Below are 27,584 nucleotides of genomic sequence, written 5' to 3'. Positions count from 1 at the left end.
AAAAGTACCAAGCCATCTGAGGTTAATACAGCTCTATGTACTGCTCCTTCGCCCCTATCTATTCAAAGCCTAACTCCTTCTCCCATCCCACGTAGTTCCAATTTCCTTGAAAGTCTTTCTTATGACCTCTTCTGAACCCATCTACTAAAACACCTTCTCTCTTTTACAGAGCTTAAAACTTTTCAATAATATCCTTTGCCGCATTTTAACTTCCCTCCCAAAGACATCCTCTGACATTTAGCAAATTATTTTGTTAATAGAATTCATTGTTATCTTAGGCAGTGCAATAGCGCTGCCTAAATAAAGAGCGACATGGGCGCAATGCATTTTTTTTTTTTTTTTTTTTTTTTTTTTTTTTTTTTGGACCTGGGCACTTCGTATCGAAGGAGTTGTCGTAGAAACTTCGAAAGGAGCTCATTCGATTGGAAATCCTGGGGGATAGTGCTCTTTTGAATAGTCGAAATTTATTGGAGGGTAACTAAGACCCCTCCCACGCCCACTATTTCCCAAAACAAGTCCAATCCAAGTTTTGAGATAGCTACTTGTTCAAAGTAGTTCAAAGGTCCGGAAATTATGTCTTTGAGGAAAACAAACACCCCCCATAGCCCTCAGAGCAGGTTGTAAGTTATGTCCTGGGGGTATATAAGGTATATATAGAAAGGATGATCGTATAAATTTCGTAGGGGGCTTATTGAATTGGTTATCAGAAGTTTTAGTGCCATTTTTGAGATTCAGAATGATCGGAGGGAGGATACCCACCCCCCACGCCTCATATTTTCCCAAAATCCATCAGATAGAAATTTTGAGATGACCATTTGTTGTCTTAGGAACTTCGAAAAGAGCTCATTCAATTGGAAATTGAAAGGGCTATTGCCCTTTTTAATAGTCAAAAGTGATTGGAGGGCAACTAACCCCCTCCCACGCCCACCATTTCTCCAAACGTGCTGAAACAAAATTTCGAGATAGCTATTTTGTTCAACATAACTGATAGGTCCGGAAATTATGTCTTTGAGGATGACAACCCCCCAGAGCCCTCAGGGCAAGGGTTGTAAGTTATGCCCTGGGGGCATATAAGGTACATACAGAAAGGGTGATAGTATACATTTCTGAGCGGGATCATTGGATTGGTAATCAGAAGTCCTAGTGCATTTTTTAATTCTCAGATTGATCGGAGGGTGGATACCCTCCCCTACATCTCGTATTTTCCCGAAATGCGTCTGATAGAAATTTTTAGATGGTCATTTGTTGTCGTAGAAACTTCAAAAACGGCTCATTTGATTGGCCATTAAAAGGCCCAGTGCCCTTTTTGATAGTCGAAAGTGGTTGGAGGGTATCTAACCCCCCTTCCAAGCCCACCATTTCCCCAAACACATCCAATAAAAATTTTGAGATAGTCATTTTGTTCAACGTAACAGAAAGGTCCGACAATTATGTCTTTGAGGATGAGCCCCCCCCCCCCCACAGCTCTCAGGGCAAGGGTTATAAGTTATGCCCTGGGGGTATATAAGGTATATATAGAAAGGGTGATCGTGTAAAACTTCGGAGGGGGCTCATTGGGCTGGTAATCAGAAGTTCTAGTGCCCTTTGTAAGATTCAGATTGACCGAAGGGTGGATACCCCCCCCCCTTACACCTCACATTTTCCCGAAATACATCTGATTGAAATTTTGAGATGGCGATTTGTTGTCGTAGAAACTTCAAAAATAGCTCATTCGATTGTAAATTGAAAGGATTAGTGCTCTTTTTATTAGTCAAAAGTGATTAGAGGGCAACAAGAACCCCCCCCCCCCCACCCACGCCCATCTATTCCCAAAACACATCTAATCAAAATTGATAGCCATTTTGTTCAGCGTAGTTGAAAGTTCTGGAAATCATGTCTTTGACAACCCCCATACCTTCTCAAGACCAGAACATAATTTGCACTTTACTGAAAACAGAATACATTTAAAATGTTTTCACTTTGTTTTTACTTTTTTAAGTTTTTTTTTACAAGATATTTGAAGGGGGAGTCCTCCCCCTTGCACTCCAATTACAGCGCGAGTGTCTGGTGCCCTTTTTAAGAGTAACAAGAGATTGGAGGGTAAGCGGCCCTTCTCTCATTCATTTTCCAAACGCGTCCAGTCAAAATTTTGAGACGGTCATTTTGTTCAGCATAGTAGAACGATCCAGCAACTATGTCTTTAGGTATATTAGGGATGTCAAACCCCCACAATTATACAATTGGGCCATTATGCTTTAAAACTAAATGCTGATTTAAAATAAATCAAAAGGCATTGTGTTTATGGTTGCCAATAAGACACTTAAACAATATATCGAGAACGACTGGGGGTATTAGTTTGAAACTTTTGGCGATACTACTATTTTACTTCTGCTTTTACAACTTAAATAAACAAAAAGAGTGTAACTGTATCCAAGTTGTCAAAGAGCATAGATAAAATCTTTTCGGAGTGATATTGTTTTATTTTTCAGGTAAACTTCAGAAGCTATAAAATTAAATTAAAATTATACTGTTTGTGTCAGGATTAAAAATTGCTAAAAAAGTTTCTCCAACATAGAAATAGCAGCCCATGCTATGGATTCTTATGGAAGAAAACTGAAAAGATACACAATATCATTTTTTCCAGGAAAAAGACTATGTCAGTAAAAAACAAACAGAAATTAATTTAAAAACTTTTTCCACAAAACAGTTTTTTCAAAGAAAAGCTAATAACTCCGTTAAGCCTAGAATGAGCAAAAATAAAGTTAAATAATCTTCCAAGCGTAAAACTGCCATAAATTACTATCAATAAGTATATGAAACTCAAAACGAGCAAAAATTAACACAAGTAGGGCTGATAACACCCATGCCATCTCAAGAACCGAACATAATTTGCGCTTTAATGAAAACAAAATAGGTTTGAAATTTTTTCACTTTTTTTACTTTCATAAATAAAAAATTATCAAAACTTTAAGGAATAAATATCAGTATATGTCAATTAAACTGAATCGAATGAGCTATTTTCGAAGTTTCTCAGACAACAAATGGCCATGTCAAAATGTCTTATCAGATGCTTTTCGGGGAAATCCGAGGTGTGGGTGGGGGTATCCATCCTCCGATCACTTTTAATCTTTAAAACGTGTATTAAAAAATCTGATTACCAATCCAATGAGCCACCTCTGGAGTTTATACGACCATCCTTTCTATAAAACCTTATATGCCCCCAGGGCATAACTTGCAACCCTTGAGCTGAGGCTGTGGGGGAGGGGGGGGGGGTGTTGTCATCCTCAAAGACATAATTTTCGGACCTTTAAACTACACTGAACAATATGGCTATCTCATAATTTTGATTTGATGTTTTTGGGAAAATCGGGGGCTTGGGGGATGTGTTAATTCCCCTTAAATCAATTTCAACTATTAAAATGGACACTAGCCCCTTCAATTTCCAATCGAATGAGTCTTTTTCGGAGTTTGAACAACAATAAATGGCCATCTCAAAATTTTTATGAGATGCATTTCGGGAAAATACGAGGTGTGTGTGGGAGAGGGGTATCCACCCTCCGATCACTGAATCTTAAAAAGGTACTTGAACTTCTGATTACAAATCCAATGAGCCCCCTCCATAGTCTGTACGATCACCCTTTCTGTATAAACCTTATATAACCCTAGGATATAACTTACAATCTTTGTCCTGAGGGCTGTGGGGGGGGGGGATGCCATCCTCAAATACAAAATTTCCGGACCTATCAACTACGTTGAACAAAATGGATATCTCAAAATTTTGATTGGATGTGTTTGGGGTAAAGGTGGATGTGGGAGGGGGGTTAGTTGCCCTCCAGTCACTTTTGACTGTTAAAAACGGTACTAGCCGTTTCAATTTCCAATTGAATGGGCCCTTTTGGAGGTTTCTACGACAAGTCCTTCGATACCAAGTGCCCTGGTCTAAGACCAACAAAAAACAAATACATTGTGCCCAGATCACTCTTTACTTAGGCAGCGCTATTGCACTGCCTTTGATTTCTGTTTGTTTTGAGTTTCATTTATTTGTTGATAGTGATTTGTGGTAGTTTTACGCTTGTAAGATTATTTGACTTAATTTTGCTAATTCTTGGCTTAATGGAGCTCTTTTACTTTCCCTTGAAAAACTTGTCTCGCGGAAAAAGTTTTTTAAATTAATCGCTGGAAAGTTTGATTTAAGGCTATATATAACTGTATGATATTCTTATTTAAAATTTGACCGACTCTTATGTAATCGGTATCCACACAGGTTGAGAATAAGCAATTGCGATTATTAGTGCCCTGATTGACTTTGAATTTCCCCTTCAGGAGCATATTACCGAGATATTCTTTGAATATGGTCAAATCAAATACGTCGATTTGCCATTAGATCGTTTTTCCAACTTGCACAAGGGATTCTGCTACATAGAATACACGACTCCTAATGATGCTGAAAATGCTATGAAACACATGGATGGGGGTAAGTCTCTTGCTCTATCTCCCCCTCTGTTGAGTGCTGTATTGTTTTGATAATTATTCAAGCTTCTAGATTGAATAGTTATTACTGTTTTAATTTTATTTTTGATGTTTATCTGTCTCCTGAGGCTGGAGACAGGCAAAATTCTTAGTACTCATGAGTCCTGGTGGCATCTCGGGTAAGAATACAAATCCAAAATGTATCAAAATGTACCATCCAAAATGTAGCATTTATTTTAGAAGAAAAGAAAATGGCTTGTCTTTAAAGCGAAATCGGAACTTTTACTTTCATAGGTTCAAACTATCAACTATTGTTTATCTGAAAATATAGACTTTGAAGTTTTTGCAAACTTTTGTATTTCTATTTTTCGTTAGAACTTGCTTCTAAAGATCAGTTGAGAAGAATAGTTTACTTCAAATAAGGCTTGGCTAATATTACTTGGTTGATAATTATTATAAATAACACTGTGTAAAAAAAAATATTTTTTTGAAAATCGCCCAGGGTTTTCCAGCTGAATTAGGCTATTTTCATGCTTTTTGCTCAATCAGGCCAGGATTTTTTGCTACAGAAATTAAAAAAAAAATCCATTTTGGGTAAAAACATATTTCTGCGGATCCCTGACAGTTTTTGCGTAATAACTCTTCGTAAATTGGTTGTATCACTTCAGCGACCAGCAGTAGCCCACCATCATGACTGCGTCTCACCTTCCCTGGTACCATGTCCTGATGGAACTTTTCTCCCTGCTCGTCGCTCATCACCCCAAGGTTTTCAGGAAACTTCTTTCTGTATGAGAACAGTAAGTGAATCTTTCTACTCATCAACTACCCGAGTTTTGGGAAGGCTTCTATCATGCTGCTGACGAGTATGGCGTGGTTTGCTGCCTTCGTTTTCCCCAGGGGCTCACCACATGCACAAACGATTTCCACGCTGCCCACTCTAGCGTGCTCATGTAGTTTTGGAACTATGTGTCCTTTATGAGCTGCCGTCGTTCTTAGAAAGAAAACTATTTTTCTTAATAGTTTTGTTGATTTTTAGGTTTTTGGAATGCAGACAAGAAACTGTTCAAAAAGATTTTTGTCTAACCTGGGTGAAGAAACTAAAGAAACCAACATAATTTATGTTAAAATAGAGCATTAAATGTGGGATTTACTTCTCAACTCTCTCAAACTTTCCCACCGAAAAAACGTACAATTTTGTCATATGAAGGATTCGGGGGGGGGGGGGGTACACTATCCTCTTTATGTTTTATGAGTTGTTTTTGGAATTTTGTTGTATATGAAATATGTGTAGAATTTAGAAAACTGAAGGACATTAAAAGGATTTGAAATTAATAGTTAATATAATTTTGTATTGTATAATATTGTGTGTATTATATTGGGTAGTGTATGATGTATAGTAATATGAGTTACTATTATTGTAATTTTTCTACGTTAATGCTACAAAGCATTTTCATAGGAAAGTATAATTTCGTTTTTTCCTTATTCGACTTCAACATTTTACGAGCACTGATCATTAAAATTATATTTTTTTGAAGAATACAAGGTTAAAACAAAGCAATTCTACAAATTTAGGGAGATAAGTGCCCTTCCTACTCTCAAGTGACGGGGTAGGGGAAGTAAAATCCTAAATGCGAAAACTTCACTTGGTTATACATTTTGACACTTCTACGATGTCTAGTACCCCGCTAGTGCTGAAAAAAAGTAGACACTTAATGTTTCAAGCTCTTTTTCAAAATTCCCGAAATGTGTTTTCATAATTTACTTGAACTGTTAGGATAAACATAAAAAGTAGTTATCATTATTCTTAAATAAGCATTAAATTTGAGTGAAAATATTTTTTCAAGAGGTAATCTTTTTCAAAATTCATTTTTAAGTTTTCAGCTACAAAGCGAGAGCATTCAAGTGAGTAATTTTTATAAAACCACTTAGACATGATCAGAGGCTTTGAAGGGAGCCACTAAACGTCTCTCTACAATGTAGCAGTAGCCTGCTAATTCTGCTAGTCAACAAAAAAGTTATGAAACTTAGTAAAGGGGTTGGAAGAAGTAGTATACAAGAGAAGTTATTGTAAACTTCTGGTTAAGGGTTTTCGAACTCGGAGATTATAATGGTTGCTTCCCTTGCTATGCTTCCCGGCGTTTCCACCTGAGAAATGGTACCAAAGTGTCATTTTGGTACAATACGACGCTTGTTATGTGGATGTGAATTTATAAAAGCACACAGATACCAGCAATAGCTTTTAAATGAGCTATTACACATCTCTCCCCTATGTTGTAGTAGCATGTTAGCCGTGGTAGAAAAAAAGAGAGACACATCGGTGCAGCCATGCTAGTGTTTTTCTTGTTACATTGTTCGTTCTGATCTACGCTTTTCGAGGACTTTCAGGCTTTTTCGAAATTCATATAAATTTGTTTTCGTAACAAATCTTTTTACAGTTAAGATTAGGTGCTTAGGTTAAGTAAGATTAAGCAGTATTGACATTAACCGAAATAATAGTTACCATTACTACTACGACTAACAACTCACTGCAGCACCAAGCCCCCTGAGGCCATCACAGCTACGTATGCCCCTCCTCCATCATGATCAATTCAAAGCCTCCCTCTTTACATCATCCCAGGAAGTTCTCATTTCTTTAAAATCTTCATTTACAACATCCTCCCACCACAACCACGGACGACTTGCTTTCCGTCTAGCCTTAGACGGTTGGTTGAAAAGGACAATCTACGGCAATCTGTCATCCTTCATCCGCAGAACGTGCCCTAGCCATCTCAACCTTTCTCTCATTAAAAGCCCTAGATTGCTTTTGCTGCAACCTAAATTTTACGGAAATTAGGAGTCAAGACCCCCCCCCCCCACCGCTGAAACCGTTAGTAATCCTATGATGCTGCAATGTACTATAAAATGTCATCCTCTATTTTAGTCAACCACCCCTTTCCCCTGAAACGGGATATTGGTTCACACTCAGTCTACTGGGTTGCGAAGCCTTGTAAGGTAAATATGAGAATTATTGGGAATCGCTGAACTAAAAAAGAAAGATACATAGCACACTAGTTCAGTAGATAAAATCTGGGAACCTTACTGCTCTTATTTATGTAAATATAATGAAATTTCATTAGGGTTTTCTCATTTTTAGCCCAGATAGATGGTCAGGAAATCACAGCTGCACCAGTTCTGCCATTACCTCCTGAACGTCCCCCTATGCGTCGTGAATTTAACAGTCGTAGGAGTCCTATCAGGCCAGGACGAGGAAGCATGCGTCCACGTTGGACACCCAGATCTCCACCTAGGTAAGTTACCCCCTCCTTAATTGATCACGTAGTGGTAATTTTGATCAACTGGGCTCCCTTTTTACTCCTATATATCATGCAATGCTAGATACAAAGTGACGTATAATAGTATAAGGTACGTAATAGGCACTGTAGCCTCATAGAATAGAACAAGGTGCATGGTCATAATGAAGACATCAATGCCCTTTTACCAAAATGATGTTTTGCCATTTTTATGGATTTACATGCAACACAGAATCGTAATTATCCAGCAGTGTACTGGCAAAGAAAAAGATAAATGCTCATACTCCCGTGACGTGACGTGAAGTATTCTCCTTCCTTTATGACATTTAAGAACTCAAGTTAAGTTAATTCAGTTTACTTACTTGAAGAGTACCCGCGGCGGACACACATGCAGGTTAGGGGGAGGGGGGTCGTCTTTGCCCAAAACGTTTTGATTTACAGAAGATGTTTTGTAATTTTGTTGAATTTTTATTTTTATAATTATCACTTTTTACTCTTAGAAATCTCTTCCCGTTGTCAAATTCTTGTGAACGCGCTGGAACAGCAACATTTGCAACAATGGATTGTTTTGAAACATGTAAGTTTCATCAAGTCGATTGCTAACTAAATCTTCTTTAGTCAATCTGGTAATAATTCATTAAAACTTTCCATAGCTTTTAATGAATTGTAGTAACTCAAATGATATGTATCCAAATCTTATTTGTATCTTTTTTGAAAACTCGAATCAGAGACTTATGCTTGAGGGAGATGAGACCATCTCCTCTCCTCCCCCCTCCAGAAAAATAACTCAAGATATTTTTTCCGTCCTATTATTTTCATTCAAGCCGAAATTTTCGGTTCAATGCCTGAATCGAATCTAAAGCCTCGTTTTCAGGTACCGGGTTCGAACACGGGTTGCTATCGAGTTCTACATCAAGCGTTTTTAGGGTTGCGGGTTCAACACGAATCTTCTAAGCGTTTTCAGCTGCCGGGTTCTTCCCGTGTTTGAATCCGGGTTCCTTGAATCTTGAACCCGCAGAAATACCAGGTTCAAACCCGAGTTCTGCGTTCATTGGTGATAAATTCAAAAATGGTTAACCATCCTGAATTCACAGCCCATGAAGTTTGCTCATTGGGATCCCAAACAGTGGATATTAAATTGAAAATCAAGTATTTTGTACTAGGCATCAAAACATGGCTAATGGTAGAAAAAGCCAGGACAGATAGTCCGTGTAATTGAGAGGTAAATTCTATTCCTCAGCATCAAGCGTTTACAGCTGCGAAGTTTCAACCCCGTGTTTTCCTCGAGAACCCGCTGAGCCTGAAAACGGGGCTTAATTTTAAGATCTCGATGTTCAAAGATTTGAATGTTGGTCTTCTGTCACTAAGACGTATTGCTTTGTAATTAATGCCTAATTGTTGACAAAAAAATAGATAACTTTGCAGATATAGTGAAGGTGTTTTGAATTTATTTATCAACTAATTCACTTGTGATTTAAGGTTACGAATCCATAGCTACTGTGTAGTTCCATAAGAACAAGCTAACTTTTACTTACTTTCTAATGCAAGCTAGTATTTTCGGTCAATTTGTTATGCATGTTTAGTAAAATCCCGAAGATTATTTTATGTGAGGTTCTATTAGTGAATCTCAAGAATGAAATCTCTGTTCAAGTGACAGTAATTTCCCGCGCACATCGGTAAAAGTGCAGTGCCTCCACTGTCAGCTCATGCCTTGGGCCTGTCGCACGCTTCTTATAATGCTAAGACATTCCCGGTGTTATTTTTACTCATAGTTAATATTGTTGCATTCTTATAGCCCTTATTGATTGTTAGGGCTTCAAAGTTATTCTGCATGAATTTTGAAGTTTCTAGCTTGAATTGTTTAGCTACAAATTCAATTGAAAGACCAATGCGTGATGGATAGACAGCAGGCACTTTGAGTTTTGTTGGGCTCGTATGCGCCTCTTCTTCCATGCAGCGTGTCTATGGGAAGTGTTTATGTCTTTGCAGGATTTTTGTTTTCCTTAACGCAGTATATTTTCCCCAATATATCCTCTAATATTTACCATCTAAATTGTGGTGTCTGTGCTCCACATTTAGTGGTCCCGACTTGATATAAGGGGGATAAATATGTAGTGTATTAGACACTTATCAAAATACAGTGTATCTGACACTTGTTTCCTGAATACGAGCGATTGTAGATCCCTGAGTCATGTAATGACTTTCGCCCTCCAATGACTGGTGGGGACGATCTGCTTTAATTTTGGCCCAAACAAATGAATAGCAGAAAAGTCATCGATAAGTCGTGGCTTACCCGTCATAACCTTTATTTCATTATTGCCATGATGAGTGGTCGAACCACATTCTTCGTACATCTTACTGTTTGATATACGGGCAGTCAAATGGGCATTGAAAACAACGACAAATCTGATCCCACTAAATTTTTGTCAAGTAACTCCAGTGCTTATAGTACTACTACTAACAGCTCCCCGCAGCACCAAGCCAACTGGGGCCAACACAGCTACGCACGCTCCTCCTCCATCCAAATTCATTCAAAACCTCCCTCTTTACACCCTCCCAAGAAGTTTTGTTTCCCTTAAACCTTTCCTTGCGACGTCTTCCTACCCCAACCGAAGATGACCTGCTTTTTGTTTAGCCCTAAACGGTTGGCCGAAAACGACAATCTTGCAATCTGTCACCCTTCATCCGCAGAACGTGTCCCAGCCATCTCAACGTTTCTCTCATTACTGCCCTAGAAAGTGGAATTGAACCACATTTTTCGTACAGCCTTTTGTTTGAGATATGGTCAGTCAGTCGGGTACCCAAAACAATCCGTAGGCAATTTCTCTGGAAAACATCTGGCAAATGTTCCTTTGTTTTTCGGAGCGCCCATGCTTCAGAACCATACTTGGCAACTGCCGCATCCACTGTCATTACTAATAGTACTACCAAGGTAAGTGAAGCTGTCCACTTGATCAACCTTTTCATTGTCCAACGTCAACTTTTCATCTTTACTTATTCCTAGCCTTAGTGGCTTAGTCTTCTTAGCATTAATTTTTAAACCTATTTTTGCTCCCTGAACTCGCAAAACTTGTAAAGGTTCATTCATTTCGCTAACATTTTCATCTAGAATGCTTCAATTATCAGCGTAATCTAAGTCTAGGAGAGTTTTACTTCCCCATTTAATTCTATGTTCTCGCATTGCCTTTGCTGTACTCCTTAAGACTAACTCCACCAAAATGATCCATATAAATGGGGATAGAACGCAACCCTGCTTAACTCCTGATTTAGTACGAAACCAGCTACTGACCTAATTTTCTACCTTCATCGCAGCGGTGTCATTCTCGTACATAGCACTAATCACGTTTATATATTTCCTGGTATACCATACCAGCAGGATAAGACCTTCGTCAAAGCTTTTTTATCAGCTGAATCAAACGCTTGCTCATATTCTATAAAACTGAGGATTAAAGGTGTGTCATGACTCAGACACTTCTCAATTGTTAATCTAAGAATGAAAATTTGGTCGGCGGATCCTTTACCTTTCCTGAAACCGCACTGTTCTTCTCTTGAAACTATGTCTACAGCATCTCTAAGTCTCGGAAATACTAAGTAATTTGCTACCTGCCGAAACCATGCTAATCCCTCTATAATTACCACATTTACTCATACCACCTTTCTTGTACGGGGTTTAATTAGCGTTTTCTTTCAATTGCTGGGTACTTCCTCTTTTTCAGAAATCATATTCATAGTCTTCAGTAAATTATTTCTAACCTCACAACCACCATATTAAAAATTTTTTATTTAATTCACCGTCTGGACCTCATTATTTTTAATCCTTTTAGTACTGTCACTAATTCTTCCGCACAAAATATGTCTTCCTTCACATACAAAGTGTCACAAAGTTTTTCATTCTCTTCTATATCTTTTCTGTAACTATCACGATTTAGCACATTTTTGAAATGTAAATCCCTATGTCCCTTTGTACTCCCCTTTTCTAAATCCTAATGTAATCCCTTTAAAAATCATACAAGCTTCAGTCATTATTTCTAAATCAAACCGTCATATTTCGAAAACTCACTCCGCTTTTTCACTCTAACTCCTCCCAAATCATCAAGATTTTTCTATTTTTTATATGTAGTTTCCTATAACTTTATCAAGGTCTAAAAACATTGTGAAAATGTCCTGTCCATCTCTCTTTATCACAAATTGAGGCCCTGTTGCTATATTTAATTGGGACAAGTCCAGACTTAACAGCCTGGTTGCATCTTCAGGATTCTTGGCAATTTTGCCCATGGCCTCCATTTGACATCTTCTTAATTCACTCTTTCTTCTCTACCTCTCTACATCTACTAAAACTTATCTGTAAACAATGTGTAATTTACAAAAATCACTACCGTTAGCCCCCCCCCCCCCCCCCGACTGCAATTATCATGTCAACCCTAGTGACATATTTATTAGGGCTCCCGACTGTTCTTAGTAAAATGGTAATCTAAAAATTTTGATCCAGTACTATGGGGGGGGGGGGTTATTTCTGTACTTATTTACAGGGTGCATGTGTATATGTTAAGTATTTACAACGTAAAGGTAGGACAGACTCATCAACTTTTAGACAACTGTGTAGGGTACCTTCTAGCTCAAAGGACATCTAGTATAATTTAATCTATTATCTGAATATTGCCAAATGTGCTACATCATTCAGCCACAATTCATGAATGTTTTTTTTTGTTTACTGAAACTCTCAGAAAAGGTTACATAACCTTAGTTTTTCTTTCTATTACAGATGCGTCTTTTGGTTTTGGGCATGACTTTGTTGTCTTTTTTTATGCTAGTATTCTTTTCTGAAATCATGTATGACATTCTGAGACGGATTTATTAGTTTCTAAAAAGGCAGACCTTTGAACTAATTGTTCTTTTTCAAGGTTTCCACCGAGACGCCGGCCTTCTCGTTCACGCTCGCCGAGGAGACGTCCCTCACCACCGAGACGACGACCCCGAACTAAGTCCCGTTCTAAGTCTCGGAGCCCAGTTCGACGACGAAAATACAGCAAGTCGTCCTCTTCTGATTCGGACTGAGAAAAAAAGCGACTGTTTCTTCAAATTATAAGTCTTGAAGCTCTGTTTGATTTAATAAAATGCTTTGATTTAAAATCAATTTAGATAATAAAATAACTTTTGATAAGCTATTAGATACTTAGTTGAAAACAGTCAATCAATCAATTTTTGTCAGTCTAACTTCGGTATCAGAACTGAATCTAGGAAACTATTTATTAAGAATAAGGCAGTTAACTTCTGAAATTTTGAAAATGATGGGAAAACAAATTTCATGAGAAATCATCAAAGCATTTTACGATTAGAACTTAATCAGTCAACTCGAATTGACGACAATGACATCGGTATCGACAATTATATTTATGGCGTATTTGTTTCTCGTCCTCGATCGACAGAGTATATGGGGCACATACATAAACAGAAAATCAAACCTCTGGTGGAAATTGGTCTCTAATGCATTGCTTGCCGAAATATCGCTTAACAAAGGGGCCGAACTTTTATTTGTTATAGGTTTTCTTCTTTTTTAAACACTATCAACGGCCTTTAAAGCGATTTTAAATCTAGCGAGTTAAGAATAGAAAAGGTGAAGTCGATTTTTCAAGCTGAAGTGCGAATTTGTAAGAGAAGTTCGATTGTAGGGCCACTCGAGCACGCTGAAATCAGTGGCGCAGAAAGTTTTTAACTTGGACCTCAGAGGTCCAACAAATTGTCAGAAAAAAATTCCTGTACTATCGGGATTTTGGTCAAACATCTATAAAACCCGAGTTTTTCTTAGAAGTGATAACAAAGTAATCGTATAGACAAAACTTTAGAAAAGATGAAATGCTAAATTATAGACACCCACAAAAACAGAGTAGATGTCTGTAGATTAAAAGTTAATTTTTGACCAAAAATCCAGCCGAATCTATTAATTTTTGTAGTGGTAATCTGAATCGTTCAGAAGCCAAATTGATTGAGTCAATAAAAAAACGGAAATTTTTTATGACGAGGGTTTTTCTGGCCAATTATATGGCGAGGAAGAAGTTAAGTCATTTTAGCATGCTGTTAAAGCAATTGAGATATTTTGGTCACTTTAGACGTTGCAGAAACGTTAAATGCAGGTTTTATTAGATGACCAATTTATAATTCCTAACTCTGTATATTGTCTTCAAAAAACAGATTTCAAACTCCAACACAATTAACAAACAATATTTATTTCCCTTGAAAGACCTTTCAATGTCTTTAATGGCAACATAAATCCTAGATTTTTCATTTAAAGCGCTCAAATAAACACAAGATACGTGAGGCAAACGGCAGATTTGCCACACCATGCCTTCTGCGAGTAGAGAAAAAACAGCAAAAGAGTACCTGAAAAATGGCAAGAAAGAGAAAGCTAAAATAACAATAATATGCAAGTTTTCCTACATCGTCTGACGACTCGGGGTATCGAGCTGCAACTTAAAAAACAAGCAATCTTATAGCTTAAGCTTTAAATAAATTGCACGTTTTTATTTAAAGCTAAACATAGTAATTAAATGAAAAAGTAATATATGCGGCGACAAAAATTTTATTGTCGGGAGCATATTTGGAAGATGGTCCTACCGGCTTACAATATCACAGACTATATGCACAAAACAGGCAGTTTTCTTAAATAGTACAAAAGAAGAGTTGTCCAGTTCTTTGTTCCCATTCCCCACAAAAATTCTTGGCCCATGTCTTCTTTTCCAATATCCACAGTAATTGATATGGCGTCCCTCTTTATGAAGTGAGGAAGTCAAAATTCATTTCATTCGAAATTAAGCTTTTTTGGTGGGACATGCAACCCAAAAGGGATTGGAAAACAATCAAAGTCCTTTTGGCAATGTCTCGTTTCCTAGTATTCCGAAAGTTGCCGGCTCTAACTCCAAATAATAATATTCTCTTAGACATAGACACTGCGCGGTAGTCAAAGTTCAAAAATCTTTTCGAAGCTTATAAAGGTTTTTAAAATTCTAATTTCAAAAACTAGCGTATTTAAGTTCCATACGTTAGCCTATAAAAAGCTCTTCACACATACTATATTCCCTTTTGAGAAAAACTGTTGCACTATTTGAGCTAAGCTTGCCTTCTTCAGTGATTTTTCCAGCAAAAACCCTACGATATAATATTCCCACGACGATAGTGTAAACAGAAGTCGACGGCATTATAAAGGGCTTTTAGTCTAAGTGAAAAATTCTTCAAAGTTAATTCAGCTTAACAATTAAAAGAAGAAAAGCAATCACCAGAGATTTATGCAGGGTCAAGACCTCAGACTATTCAGTTCCTGCGCAGGTCCCTGGTTACAAATAACGCAAGTTGTACAATAATCCACAAAAAGGATATATATACGTACAGTCCAAAAGCAAACTTGATCTAGTCCATAAAATAAAACACAGAGGATATTAAAAATGAATAGCCTAATTTTTAAAACAAAAATCAAATTCTTCTCTTTTTTTGTCCAGCAATCGTATATTCTTAGTTTTAGGAATTTAATCAGATTAGCATCTCGAAGGCACTTAAGTTGAAATATAGGAAAAATATATATGAAATAATAACTACATGTCAGAAAGTAAATTATCCCGTGAATTTAGCCATTTCTATATTTTCTTCTAAAACTTTCATTTTATGACTTCTTAAAGTCTCTCCATTACTTCTTTCCTTTCTAAAAAATGATAGCAATAATCTGACCTGGTAAAATTTGCACTTGTTAAACAGATCAATTAGTTCGAAAGATCTAAGTATTATCACTAAGTATTGCTTAAAAGATCTAAGTATTACATACAAGGCTAAAACACAAAATTTACCCTATTAGGAAATCCCATAAGCACCCTAAGTCTTGAATCTTTTTGTATACCACAATTCTTTTCTAGTTTGTTTTCATGTTTCTCACACTCAAGTCAAATACCCTGAAAAAACAGTTGGCTGAATAAACCCCAAAGGCCATTCACCCTTGGTGTTGTATTCCGGTATTTGAAGAGGCATACGTACGACCGATAAGCTGCCTTCTATTTACATTAAAAAAATAACAAAACGATACTTTACTGTTAACTACTTTAAACTTTGTCACTCAAGCGTTTTCAATGAATAAAATGTGTCAAGTCCAAGTTTCGTATTGTTTAGAGCAACTTTAATTTAGCTTTTACTTATTTTTCTTTACAATTCTGGCGAGGAAAAGAAAATTATAATCTCCTGTCAAAAAACACTGGAATGCTAATAATTGCACATGAACCTCTTCGGGGGGGGGGGGGGGCATCGACGGTAAAAACATAAACTCAACAGAAAAAGCATTCAGTGTTGCTATGTCGAACGCTAAAATGTACAAAAGTTGACGTACAAAATTCAGCGTGAAAATATATAGATTAAAAGCTGGTGTAAAATACATCCACATTGGTGAAAACAATCATTTCTATTTGAAAGAAACGCCTGAGCCCTTGGAAGAGGTGCAACGAACCATGAAAACGAAAAGAACCGTGGGTGCTATTTGAATGTCAAAGCATTCAAACAGGACAAACTACAATGTAAAAACTTATCTACTTTCAAACTTCTGAAAAGCTTCATAGACAGCTAATTCTTTCGCTTCCTTCTTTCTATTCCTCTCTTCAAAATCTAACTTGTTTTTAATAATTCTTTGCACAATCATATCAGTAGTCATGGGATTTTCCGAGTCAATAATTTTAAAAATACCACGCTTCTTTGGTTCTTGATAAGGATCTTTGCCGTCAATGTCTTGTTCCACCTTAGTAACTCCATGGCACACCAAATTAACACTAAAATGATCCATTAAATCAGCAGTGACTGAGTATGGGGCACCGATTACAACTTCAGAGACGTACTAAAATATAGAAAAGAATCACACGTAAGAAACGAATAGAGCAATCAAAATGGATGTCCATTGGGGCATTTTATATTTAACCCCCCCCCCCCCCCCCCTAGAAGCATTCCACATCTTTACGTATCAACTAGCAGCACATCTTCTCGCACGGTAGGCACAACAGTATATAAATAATAGACAGTATGATCGTTCCCTATCACACCCATTATAAAAACCCGGACCGAGGTGCGAGTGCTCCGGAGAACGTAAAAACAAAAGCGACATTAGATCTTTTAACGGGTAGACGAGTCAGATTTCTCTTGAACGCGAAACTTGACTTGGTAACACTAAATTTTAAAGAATCTAATTTTAAATTAATTTATTCCAATCACATATGAAAATCGGTAATTAGTAGTGCAATGTTATTATTAGATGTTTTTGGGAATTACAAGTAGGTTTCAAAGTCTCAAGTTGGTTTCAAAGGCATTTTGAGAAAGTTTCTGCCAAAATACGTGTTCCTGGGTAATTGGACCGCTGATGGCAGATCAAATGAGAGGAGCTGTTTGTACGCGCCGATATATTGGAGCTGTAGTGCCCTTTTTGATAGTCAAAAGTCATTGGAGGGCAACTAGCCCCCCCAACCCACGCCCATCATTTCCCCAAACACATCCAATCAAAATTTTGAGATAGCCATTTTGTTCAGCGTATTTTATTTCCAGATAGATAATATATTTTTGAGGAGGACACTCCCCAACAGCCCTGAGGGCAAGGGTTTTAAGTTATGCCCTGGGGGCATATAAGGTTTTTAAGAAGGCGTTGTCGTAGAAACTTCAAAACAGGCTCATTCGATTGGAAATTCAAAGGGCTAGTATCCTATTTAATAGTCAAAAGTGATTCTAGGGCAACTAACCCCCCCCCCCCCCGCCCATCACTCCCCCAAATACATCCAATCAAAATTTTGAGATAGCCATTTTGTTCAGCGTAGTTGATTTCCAGATAGAAAATATGTTATTGAGGAGGACAGTCCCCCACAACCCTCAGGTCAAGAGTTTTAAGTTATGCCCTGGTGGCATATAAGGTTTTTATAGAAGGCGTTGTCGTAGAAACTTCAAAACAAGCTCATTCGATTGGAAATTCAAAGGGCTAGTACCCTTTTTAATAGTCGAAAGTGATTGGAGGGCCACTAGCCCCCCCCCCACGCCCATCATTCCCCAGAACACATCCAATCAAAATTTTTAGATAGCCATTTTGTTCAACGTAGTTTTAAGTTCTATTAATTACGTTTTTGAGAATGTCACCTCTATACATCCCTAATAACATGGGGGGTAAGTTATACTATGGAGGCTTATGAAGTTAGTATGGAAAGTATTGTCGCAGAAAGTTCAAAAATGGATCATTTTATTAGAAACTAAAATGGCTAGTGCCTTTTGATTAGTCGGAAGTAACTGGAAAGCAATTAATACCCTTTCCACGCTGACCATTTCCCCGAACACAACCACTCCAAATTTTGAAATAGCCATTTTGTTCCACAAAGTTAAAATTCAGCCAATTATACCTTTGAGCAGGACACTCCCCTAACAGGCTTTAAAACAAGGGTTATAAGTTATGCCTTGGGGGAATATAAGTTTTTATTGAAATCTTTGTCGTAGAAACTTGAAAAAGGGCTCATTCGATTGGAGATTCAAAGGCCTAGTGCCCTTTTTAATAGTCAAAAGTGATTTGAGGGTAACTAGCCCCCCTCTCTCGCCCATCTTTTCCTCAAACACATCCAATTAAAATCTTTAGACAGCCTTTTTATTCAGTGTTTTGGATATCCAGATAGAAATTGTAGTTTTGAGGAGGACATTCCCCCATAACCCTCAGGGCAAGGGCTGTGAATTATACCCAGAGTACATATGAGACTTTAGATGAATGTGTTATTGTAGGAACTCCAGAACTAACACATTTCATTGGAAATTCGAATGGTGAGTGCCCTTTACAGTAGTAGGAAGGGATTGGAAGGTAACAAATACCCCTTCAACGCCAACCATTTTCCTAAACATATCCGATCAAAATTTCTTGATAGTCAGTTTGTTCCGCAAATTTTAATGTTCCGGAAAATATACCTTTGATCAGAAAACTCTCCCCAAAGTCTTCAGGGCAAGCGTTGTAGGTTATGCCATTGGGACATATAAGATTTTCGATGAAATTGGCAACTAACCCCCCTCTCACGCCTACCATTTCCCCAAACATATCCAATCACAATTTTGAGATATCCATTTCGTTCAGGGTAGGCGAAAGTTCTGGAAATTAGGTCTTTTATGATAAAAACCGAATCTTTCAATGCAAGGGTTGTAAGTTATGCCCTGGGGGCATATAAGGTATATATAGAAAGTTGTTGTAGAAGTTTCAAAAGGGGCTCATTTGATTGGAACTTGAAATTGCCCTTTTAAATAGTCAAAAGTGAGGGGAGAGTAATTGACCTCCCTTTTAAGGCCACCATTTCCCCAAACACATTCAATCAAAGCTTAGAGATAGCCATTTTGTTCAACATAGTTGAAAGTTCTGGATATAATGTATTTAAGGATGACAAACCCCCGAGAGTCTCCAAGGCGAAGGTTGTAAGTTATGCCCAGGGGGCATATAAGGTTTTTAATGATAGAGTTGTCATAAAAACTTCAAAAGGGGCTCATTCAATTGGAAATCGAGAGGGATAGTGCCCTTATTAATAGTTGAAAGTGATTGGGCGGTAACTAACCCCTCTCTCACGCCCACGGTTCCCCCATACACATCCAATTAAAATTTTCAGATAGCCATTTTGTTCAACGTAGTAGAAAGTTCTGGAAATTAGGTCTGTGAGGATAACAACCCCCCCCCCCCCACCCAGCCCTCAGGGCGAGGGTAGTAAGTTATCCCCTGGGGGCATATAAGGTTTTTATTGAAAGCGTTGTCGTAGAAACTTCAAAAGGGCTCATTTGATTGGAAATTGAAAGGGCTAGTACCTTTTTTAATAGTTGAAAGTGATTGGAGAAAGACTAACGCCCCTCTAACGCCCACCATTTTCCCAGACACATTCAATCAAAATTTTGAGACAGCCATTTTGTGTAACGTAGTTGAAAGTTCTGGAAATTAGGTGTTAGAGGATGACAATCACCCTCACAGCCCTTAGGGTAAGAGTTGTAATTTAAACACCATATAAGGTGTTTATAGGAAGTGTTGTCGTAGAAACTCGAAAAAGGCTCATTCGATTGGAATTCGAAAGGCCTAGTGTCTTTTTAATAGTCAAAAGTAATTGGAAGGCTTGACTTTTTTATAATAAAGATCGATGTGGATATAATGTATTATTTTGTTGTTGTTGTTGTTGTTTAGACCTGGGCACTTTCTATCAAAGGAGTTGTCGTAGGAACTTCGAAAAGGGCTCATTCGATTGAAAATAGAAAGTGCTGATGCCCTTTTTAATAGTCGAAAGGGATTGGAGGAAAACTAATCCTCCTCCCACGCCCACCCTCCCATTTGCCTTTATGTTTAAAAACTAAATGTTGCCATAAAATTAAATCAAAATGCACTGTGTTAATGCTAATTCCCAATGAGGCATTTCAGCAGTATCCCAAGAACGACTGAGGGTATTATGTTCAAACTTTTGGGGCTACTTCTGCTCTTAAAATTTAACAAAATCAAAATAGCGTAAGCGTATCCAAGCGATAAAAGAAAGTAAACAGATTTTTTTGCGAATGGTATCACGTTTTCTATTTCAGGTCAACTAGAGGAGGTATGAAACTAAAGTAAATACTACTATTTGTGTCCAGATTTTTAAGAGGGTGTATACTGTTAAAAATTGCTGAAAATTTTTCTCGAGCATACAAATAGCAGGCCAAACTATAAATTCTCAAAAAAACGAAAAGATTTAAAGTATTATTTTCTTTTTCTCTGAAAAGACTATGTCAATATAAAACGAATAGAAATTAATTGAAAAAAAATTTTGCTACCAAATAAGTTTTTCAAAGGAAAGTAAAGAACTCCATTAAGAAAAAAAGAGCAAAAATAAAATCGAATAATCTACCAAGCGTGAAACTACCACAAATCAGCATCAATAAATAAATGAAACCCAAAACGAGCAGAAATTACAATAAATAACCGAGTCAAACTCGCAACGAGCAGAAATTAACATAAGTTGGGCTCAAAACCCCCTAGGCCTTCCCAAGGCCAGAACATAATTTGCACTTTACTGAAAAAAATACAAATGAATGTGCATTGTCAGTTTAATATACATTTACTGATATTTACTAATCAAAATTTTAATATTATTTGATTTATTAAAGTTATAAAAGTAAAAACATTTATATTTTCAAATATATATAAATGTTTATAATCAAATATGTATATCAAATGTGTATAAATCTATATAATCAAATATTTAAACTACTAAAACTAAAATAATTACTTGCTAGTTTATTTTCCTTGATAGGTATGTCTCTCGATTTCCCGATTCTTTAATTTTACTTCGTAATATGCACGTGTGCGCAAATAAATCTTATAAATTGTTCAAGGAGGAAGTCCTCACAGCCAGTTTCCCAGTTCAGGTCTTTGCACTCAAGCCAAATTCGATTGGTTATTCCTGGTTTCCAACAAAAATTTCTATAATGTTTGAGGAAAATGGAGTCACAGTCTTGCAGAAACGAAACAACACATAGCGAAGGAGCTGTAAGGTTGGATAAATTCAGGCTTGACTGTTCGTAGGCCTTTTCTGCCATAAAAGAATAAATTTCGTCGAACACTTCATTATCATCTTGAATAAGCTTTGAAGCACACATCGGACACTTGTGCCAAGTGAGCAGCTTCTTAACAGAAAAACCAACGATATATGTAAACGTGTAATTTTCTAGGCTGTCAGATACTTCATTGAAGTCTTCATTTTCTTCTTCCAACAGAAGCTTATTGCTTTAGTGAGCTGTGGTAAGCCCAGTCAGTTTCACCTGTGGTATGTCACTTTTTTTCTGTGAAAGGAAGTCGACCAAAATATTTCCCTGGTCAGGAATTGGCTCGCAGTTGCCTGTATTTTTGCAGCTACTACCCAACAACTTGCATGTTGCCTGTTGATATGGAACTGCAAACCTGTTGGATGTAGGTTTGTTTCAATACCCTCAACCTTGGCTTATTTGTCCATAGAAATGTTCCAAGTTGTCTTGGTTGAGCCGTCGTGGTAATACAAATTTTACACCTCTACCAAGAAGATCATCAGTTATAGAGAAGACGGAGTTGATAGTGAGCATCCACCCTCTCACACAGTGAATTATGTTGTCAGCAGGATTTCTTGTACTTCTGTTTACATATTTAAGCTTTGTTAAAAAGTCAACAGGGTTTCTTAAAAAGTGGTACGATTGTTATTTCTTCGCAAGACCTCGTCGATGAAATTTTGGATCTAGAAAAGAACTTCCATTGACGCTGTCAAACATTTTGTCAAAAAAGGTGCAAATCTGTGCAGTGCCTTTTGCCTTTGAAGGAATTGCATGTTTCTTGGCATAAAATCTAAGCGCAGAGCTCACGGAATGGCTGAAAACCTGGGCTGCTAGTTTTACTTTCATTTTGTCAAAATTGGAAGGAAACACGTGACGCGTGCTGAGGCGCGGGGCAGCCCTGCTTCTATACCGGGAATCTATTTTAAAAAGATTGATAACGTCGACCCAAGACGCTTGGCTATCTTCAAACAAAATGTCCCTTTTCAGCAGATTGTTTCTGACACATTTTAGTAGGTCGGGCAGATCATAAATGTAATATACTTTATCTCCACTGGTCTCAAAAAATGTGTTTTTCTCGCTGACACCAAGATTCTTTACAAGTCCTCTGAAGTCCCCCCCCTGATCAGAGATCAAAGCCTTGACTTGCAATCCAATATTTTTACACCTCTGAATGCATTCTTTAATCATAGTCAACAGCTGGTTATCTTTCGGCCCTTCTCAGTAAGAAAATAACCAACCGGCTGATTCCATTTATCCGTAATACCTTGGAGCATGAAAACAGTTGCAAATTTTACGAGCTTTCCATTCCATCACTATCAAGTCCGGTAATGACATCCTTAAACCGATCGTAAGTTAATCCAGGTTTCAGTGGTATGTCATCCACAGCTAATGTGCAATATCTATCAGCAGTTTAGTTTCTAGCAATTGGAATACGTCGTCATCAAAGCCATTTCGCACTTCGAGCGTTCTTAAGTATCTATGAATAGTCGGAAGCGACGGCAACTGAAAAAGACCAGCTTTCTTGATCGTCACATAAGAAGAGGGTGAAGTGAAATAGATTGACAAAGCAATTTTTTCTCATCTTCTGTGTATGGTAGGCGTTTTTTTCCTCTCGGAATTTCAAACTGGATCATCCTTAATGTAAGACCACTAAGATGGGTGTTTGCTACATCAAGGATCCTTTCTTTTTTGCTAGTTTCAGAAAGCTGTTTCAGTTGTGCTTTCATTACACAATTTCTAGCACGGCATCTCGACATCATTTTTTCTTGGTTCTTGATAATCTGTCTAAACCTCTTTTTACGAGGAGTATACCTGACTTGACTTTGTATCATTTTCTTTTTCGAGCTTGGAAACTGCTCCGTGCACTCCATTTCTACCCTCTCCCCCATCCCTAATTTCCCACCTGTTGAGTTCTGAGGCAGCTCATCGGACAACCTTTTAACTTTTTTACGTATAGGGGAGTTTTGTTCGTCACAGTGTCTTTTCTTTTTTGGCGTTGTCAAGACGGATTTTTCCTGGATATCTTCATTTTCATATTGTTGGGACTCTACGTTTTCTAGGAGTTGCATCAAACTGGTTATATGAGGCAAGAGCGTTTGTCTTGCCATTACGAAAAAGCCTCCTTCTTCCCGGTATAGCAAGGCCATCACTGATTTCGTGAGCTCTGCCCAGTCCTGAAGAATGGCGTGTCTGGTTTGGTCCTTCGGGGAAACTACTGATTAAAATTACGAGTTGCGACGAAGGAACAGCTAGAAAGCGTCGGTAAGTATCTATTTTGCTTAGAAGAATCAGTTATCTCTGTAGAATGGGACACATTTTCTTCTTCGTTAATGGTTTCTAAGCCAGGGACGAAAGTGAAATTAACTTCATTCAGCTTGTGACTTTTCGAAATTGCAACCATAGCATCACTTAAGGTTGCTTTGACACCTTCTTTTATGGTCTTAGACTCCTTCCTCACAACACAGTCACTTGCAGAAAACAGCCTCTGGCCTTCGATAGTCTCTGGATTAGTGGGTAAGAGGAGAGATGGTATAGCATTGAATTTAACTTCCCCTCTTCCTCCCAAACAAAATCCGATGGGCCAAAATGGCGGCTGCATACAATGGCATAGTTCCTTATATAAGTAGTAAAATCGGGTTTTCTCAAAATATTCTCCCGGCCACATACTGTTGATTATTCTATTGCCCTGGAAAATCAAACGTAAAATTTAGCAGCTGATATCTTTGAAATATATAGCTAAAAATGTGTTATATCTTAAAGATCCCCTTTAGAAAAGAGTTTTAGAAATATTTTAGAAATTGGGCCGTAAAAGGTCTAAGATTATACAGACTCAGCAGTAAGTTTATTTTCTGGCAAACAGACTGCAAGAATTTTGTATAATAGGAGTTTTTCTAGCATAAAGCCCCGTAAAATTTCGGATCTGCCACTAAAATGTGTGATGTCCTTCAATTTCTGAAAACTCACTAAGAATTTTACGAAAAACACTTCTTAACAGACGTTTGGTATTTTCTTGGATAGGGCTATTGTGGCAACTTTTACCACGGCAACCAATAATTAGAACCCAAGTCCTAAAAGCGGTCTCAATCAGGAACCCTTATCGCTATCTAAATTCACAAAGTGTAAAGATTTTCAAACAGAGGTGTTTATTCTTTAAAGTTCAGGAAAGGTCTAAGAATTTCATACAAAGCTTTCGTACACACCGAAACTAGCTCTTATCTCGGCTCCCTGCCAAAACAGGTAATTAGCCTTTGTCAAGTCACACACAAACTACAATCTGAGAAAATAAATATCACGTGAAAAAAAATGAAAACCATCACATCTATTCCACCAGTTATTAGAAGAAAAACAAAGATCCTCTATCAAATTTCAAATGACATTTCTATGGCCCGAAAAAAGAGCATAAACGAGGAAAAATTAAATGTAAATTAAAGAAAATTAAAAGGAAAATAAAATAAATGGAAATTAAAGGGAAAATTTTTCCTTACCAATAAAAAAAAAACACTAAGAAAAAGTTTTGACGCTCCATAGCACAATATTACCATCTAAAACCATAGACTATTGCGAAATCTAATAGATAATCTCTGCTAAAACTGTTAGTTTGCCCTTTTGTGGTAAAACATTTTGTGGCAAATTCAAATACTCCCGCCACTTCGTGGATCCCTCTCCACTATAAAATTTTGGCTATTTCCCTGTTGCAGTATTGATTAAAAGTTAACATTCGAAATCCCCTTATTTTCATAAATTTCATCACCCCCCCGCCCCCTTTTTGAAAAATACTACATAGGCCAATCAGTTAAGTACACTGTATATTAATAATACAATAATTCATCATTTTTATATAAATTAAGTCATACCTGCGAGATGGGACAGTTGCAAACCACTTCGCCGGCTCACCAAGTTTCTTTTTGCTTTCGCAATTACGAATAATACAATTTCGAACCATTTTTCAGTGACTGATAAACACATACTAACATTACTAACCCGCTAATGAAAGAGTAAGTGGAAGGAGCTGTTTGTACGCACCGAGAATGAAGCGCCAAAAATCATCAGCCTTAATCTTACTGTTATATTATCTTTATACAGTGGTAGGCACAGAGAAAAAAAACGTAGCGAATCCTTAATGAAGATGGGAAATCTACTGAATGTATAATGAGAAATATTTGTTTCGCATGCCACGATATTTTTGCATGGCTGGCAAAAGCCTTTATGGACAAAAGCCAATTATTTAGGTAGATTTTTAATCATGTTGATCCAAAACCACAAGGAAAATGGCCCTTTTAAAGCATTCTAATGACGGTTTCCAAACTCAGACAAAAGTTTTTATCTCTTTCAGAGAATTTCTGGCTACGAGTATATAAAAGAAAAAGAATGTTTTTCTGAATTCACTTTATTTCAACCAAAGATATCTTCCAAAAACTTGGCACTTCTTTAAGTTTTTACATTGTCACACGAATAAAGGTCCAAAGGAATTGTTGTAAGAAAATATTGAGAGAAGAGCTTCGCATAGTCATTCAGATTATTTGATTCAGAAGTGTAACTATTTACACTTTTTAATTCAATGATTTCCCTTTCGCCTTTTTAAATTCTCGTTAAATGTCAATTTACGATTTGTCGTCAAGTGGAAACTGAACTTCGGCTCCATTTGCAAGATATGATCAACTAAGTATTATATCCGTTAGGTATCACTTTGACACTTACAAAAATGTATAAATTTTGAAGCCATTTGAGTAGCTAAAGTTAACACAGTAAACTAGCTAAGTCTGAAAATCTAGGTACAGTTCCAATGTAAGGGGGCGAATTATTATTAGACACAAATCAACAGATCAAAAGACGTTAAATCTTAGATTGAATAACTGTAGTCAATTTAACAAGGCAATACCAAAAATCACTAATTGATGGTTTGTGCGTAAATTTAAACTAAATAAGAGGGAAGCAACGAAGAAATGGGTATATAAAGATGAATAATGATAAAACAGCTCGAGCTAGTAGAACTACGTCACAAATACACTCGAATCAACACTACAGTGATTATAAATAAATCAATAAAATAAACATCAAATACTTGCTAAATCATTTTCAGTGAAATGCAATGTAAACGAAGGGACAAATGAGTTAAGATGCCGATCAGCACTGATCAGTGCTGATCAGATGCCGATCATTCACTGATTAATCAGTGAATGGAGTTTTATTGGATGAAATTATAACAAGTCACAGAGAGGGCTAGAACTCAAAGCATCTCCTTTATTACAACACACAATAGAAAAAAGCTTAATTTCTCAAAAGGAGAAAGAACAAAAAAAAGGAAGAAAACAGAAATTAAAAAAGTAACTAAAGACAAAAAATAACTGGAAATAGGGACCATCTTCATTGAATTCTTTTCAAATCTGAGCAGCATTGAAAGAAAGATGAAAGAGAGTGATGAAATGAAAAAAGACTTACCCTACAAGCCAAAACTGAAAGAACTCTTTCATGGAGATTCATAATAGGATAATTGGAGCCTTTATAAGTATTAACAACAGGATCTGTATGAAGTCCAACAATTAAATAATCTCCTTCTTTGCTTGTTTTTTCCAAGAAGTCCAAATGACCAACATGGAAGAGATCAAATGCTCCAGCTACATAAACAATCTTGTCACCAGGCTGAAATTTAAATAAAATATAGCAGTCTTCATAGATTATGTATAGGTAAAAATGGCTTCGAATTTATACTGCCTATCATTTTAGTTTCAACTGTCTAATATAGAAAAGGTACCCATAGGCCAAAGTTTAAAGGGGGAGAAGGAGGTGGCACGATTTTTCGAAAGGAAGGGGAGGTTGAAACTTGAGATTGTAGACCCCAGCTTTCTAGGTTTTCCAAGGGTTGGATCACTCAGATTGATCAGGGCGGGGGGGGGGGAGATTATCTCTTACTACCACTCTTCTATTTCCAGGTAACTAACAATGTTAATAAATATTGGATACTTCTCGGGGGAAAGGGGGGCTCCTAAAAAGAAAAGAGCAGCCGTATTGTGTGAAATTTATACGAAACGATGGGTTAGACAGCAAAAAATATGGAAATTTCAATGGATCGAGCCAGGAGACCCTCTCCCATTCACCCCACGTACGTGCCTGATTCTAACAAACCAGTTCTTGGGTAACTGGTAAATAAAAAAAGCAATTCATTACTTAAGATACATATAAAATATACAATATTCTATATTTAAGATACTTTTTCCTGAAGTTTTTTTTATCCCTTATTAAGAAATTTATGACTTTTATTAAGGGTATATCCCGTCTCGGCGATGCGTTCTG

General features: G+C 37.1%; 2 protein-coding genes across 2 annotated transcripts in view; one reads left to right on the top strand and one right to left on the bottom strand.

Annotated features, from left to right (window-relative positions):
• LOC148942151 (uncharacterized) overlaps window positions 1–12,904 on the top strand; it is a 37,080-nt gene extending 24,176 nt beyond the window's left edge. Inside the window, exons 5-7 of the mRNA XM_089103776.1 lie at window positions 4,303–4,453; window positions 7,583–7,736; window positions 12,641–12,904. Coding sequence (XP_088959902.1) covers window positions 4,303–4,453; window positions 7,583–7,736; window positions 12,641–12,794 — 459 coding nt within the window. The 3' untranslated portion in view covers window positions 12,795–12,904. The remainder of the gene's footprint in view (window positions 1–4,302; window positions 4,454–7,582; window positions 7,737–12,640) is intronic.
• Window positions 12,905–13,942: 1,038 nt separating this feature from the next.
• Pect (phosphoethanolamine cytidylyltransferase) overlaps window positions 13,943–27,584 on the bottom strand; it is a 64,226-nt gene continuing 50,584 nt past the window's right edge. Inside the window, exons 7-8 of the mRNA XM_089103021.1 lie at window positions 26,733–26,933; window positions 13,943–16,599 (exon numbers count right to left, since the gene is read on the bottom strand). Of these exons, the coding sequence (XP_088959147.1) occupies window positions 16,294–16,599; window positions 26,733–26,933 (507 nt within the window). The 3' untranslated portion in view covers window positions 13,943–16,293. The remainder of the gene's footprint in view (window positions 16,600–26,732; window positions 26,934–27,584) is intronic.

This window comes from Artemia sp. Qi Xiang Cuo, chromosome 17 (assembly GCF_049724085.1).
Source record: "Artemia sp. Qi Xiang Cuo chromosome 17, ASM4972408v1, whole genome shotgun sequence".
NCBI lineage: Eukaryota > Metazoa > Arthropoda > Branchiopoda > Anostraca > Artemiidae > Artemia > Artemia sp. Qi Xiang Cuo.
The sequence above is the reverse complement of the archived record's forward strand: the minus strand, read 5'-3'. Positions and strand labels throughout refer to the sequence as shown.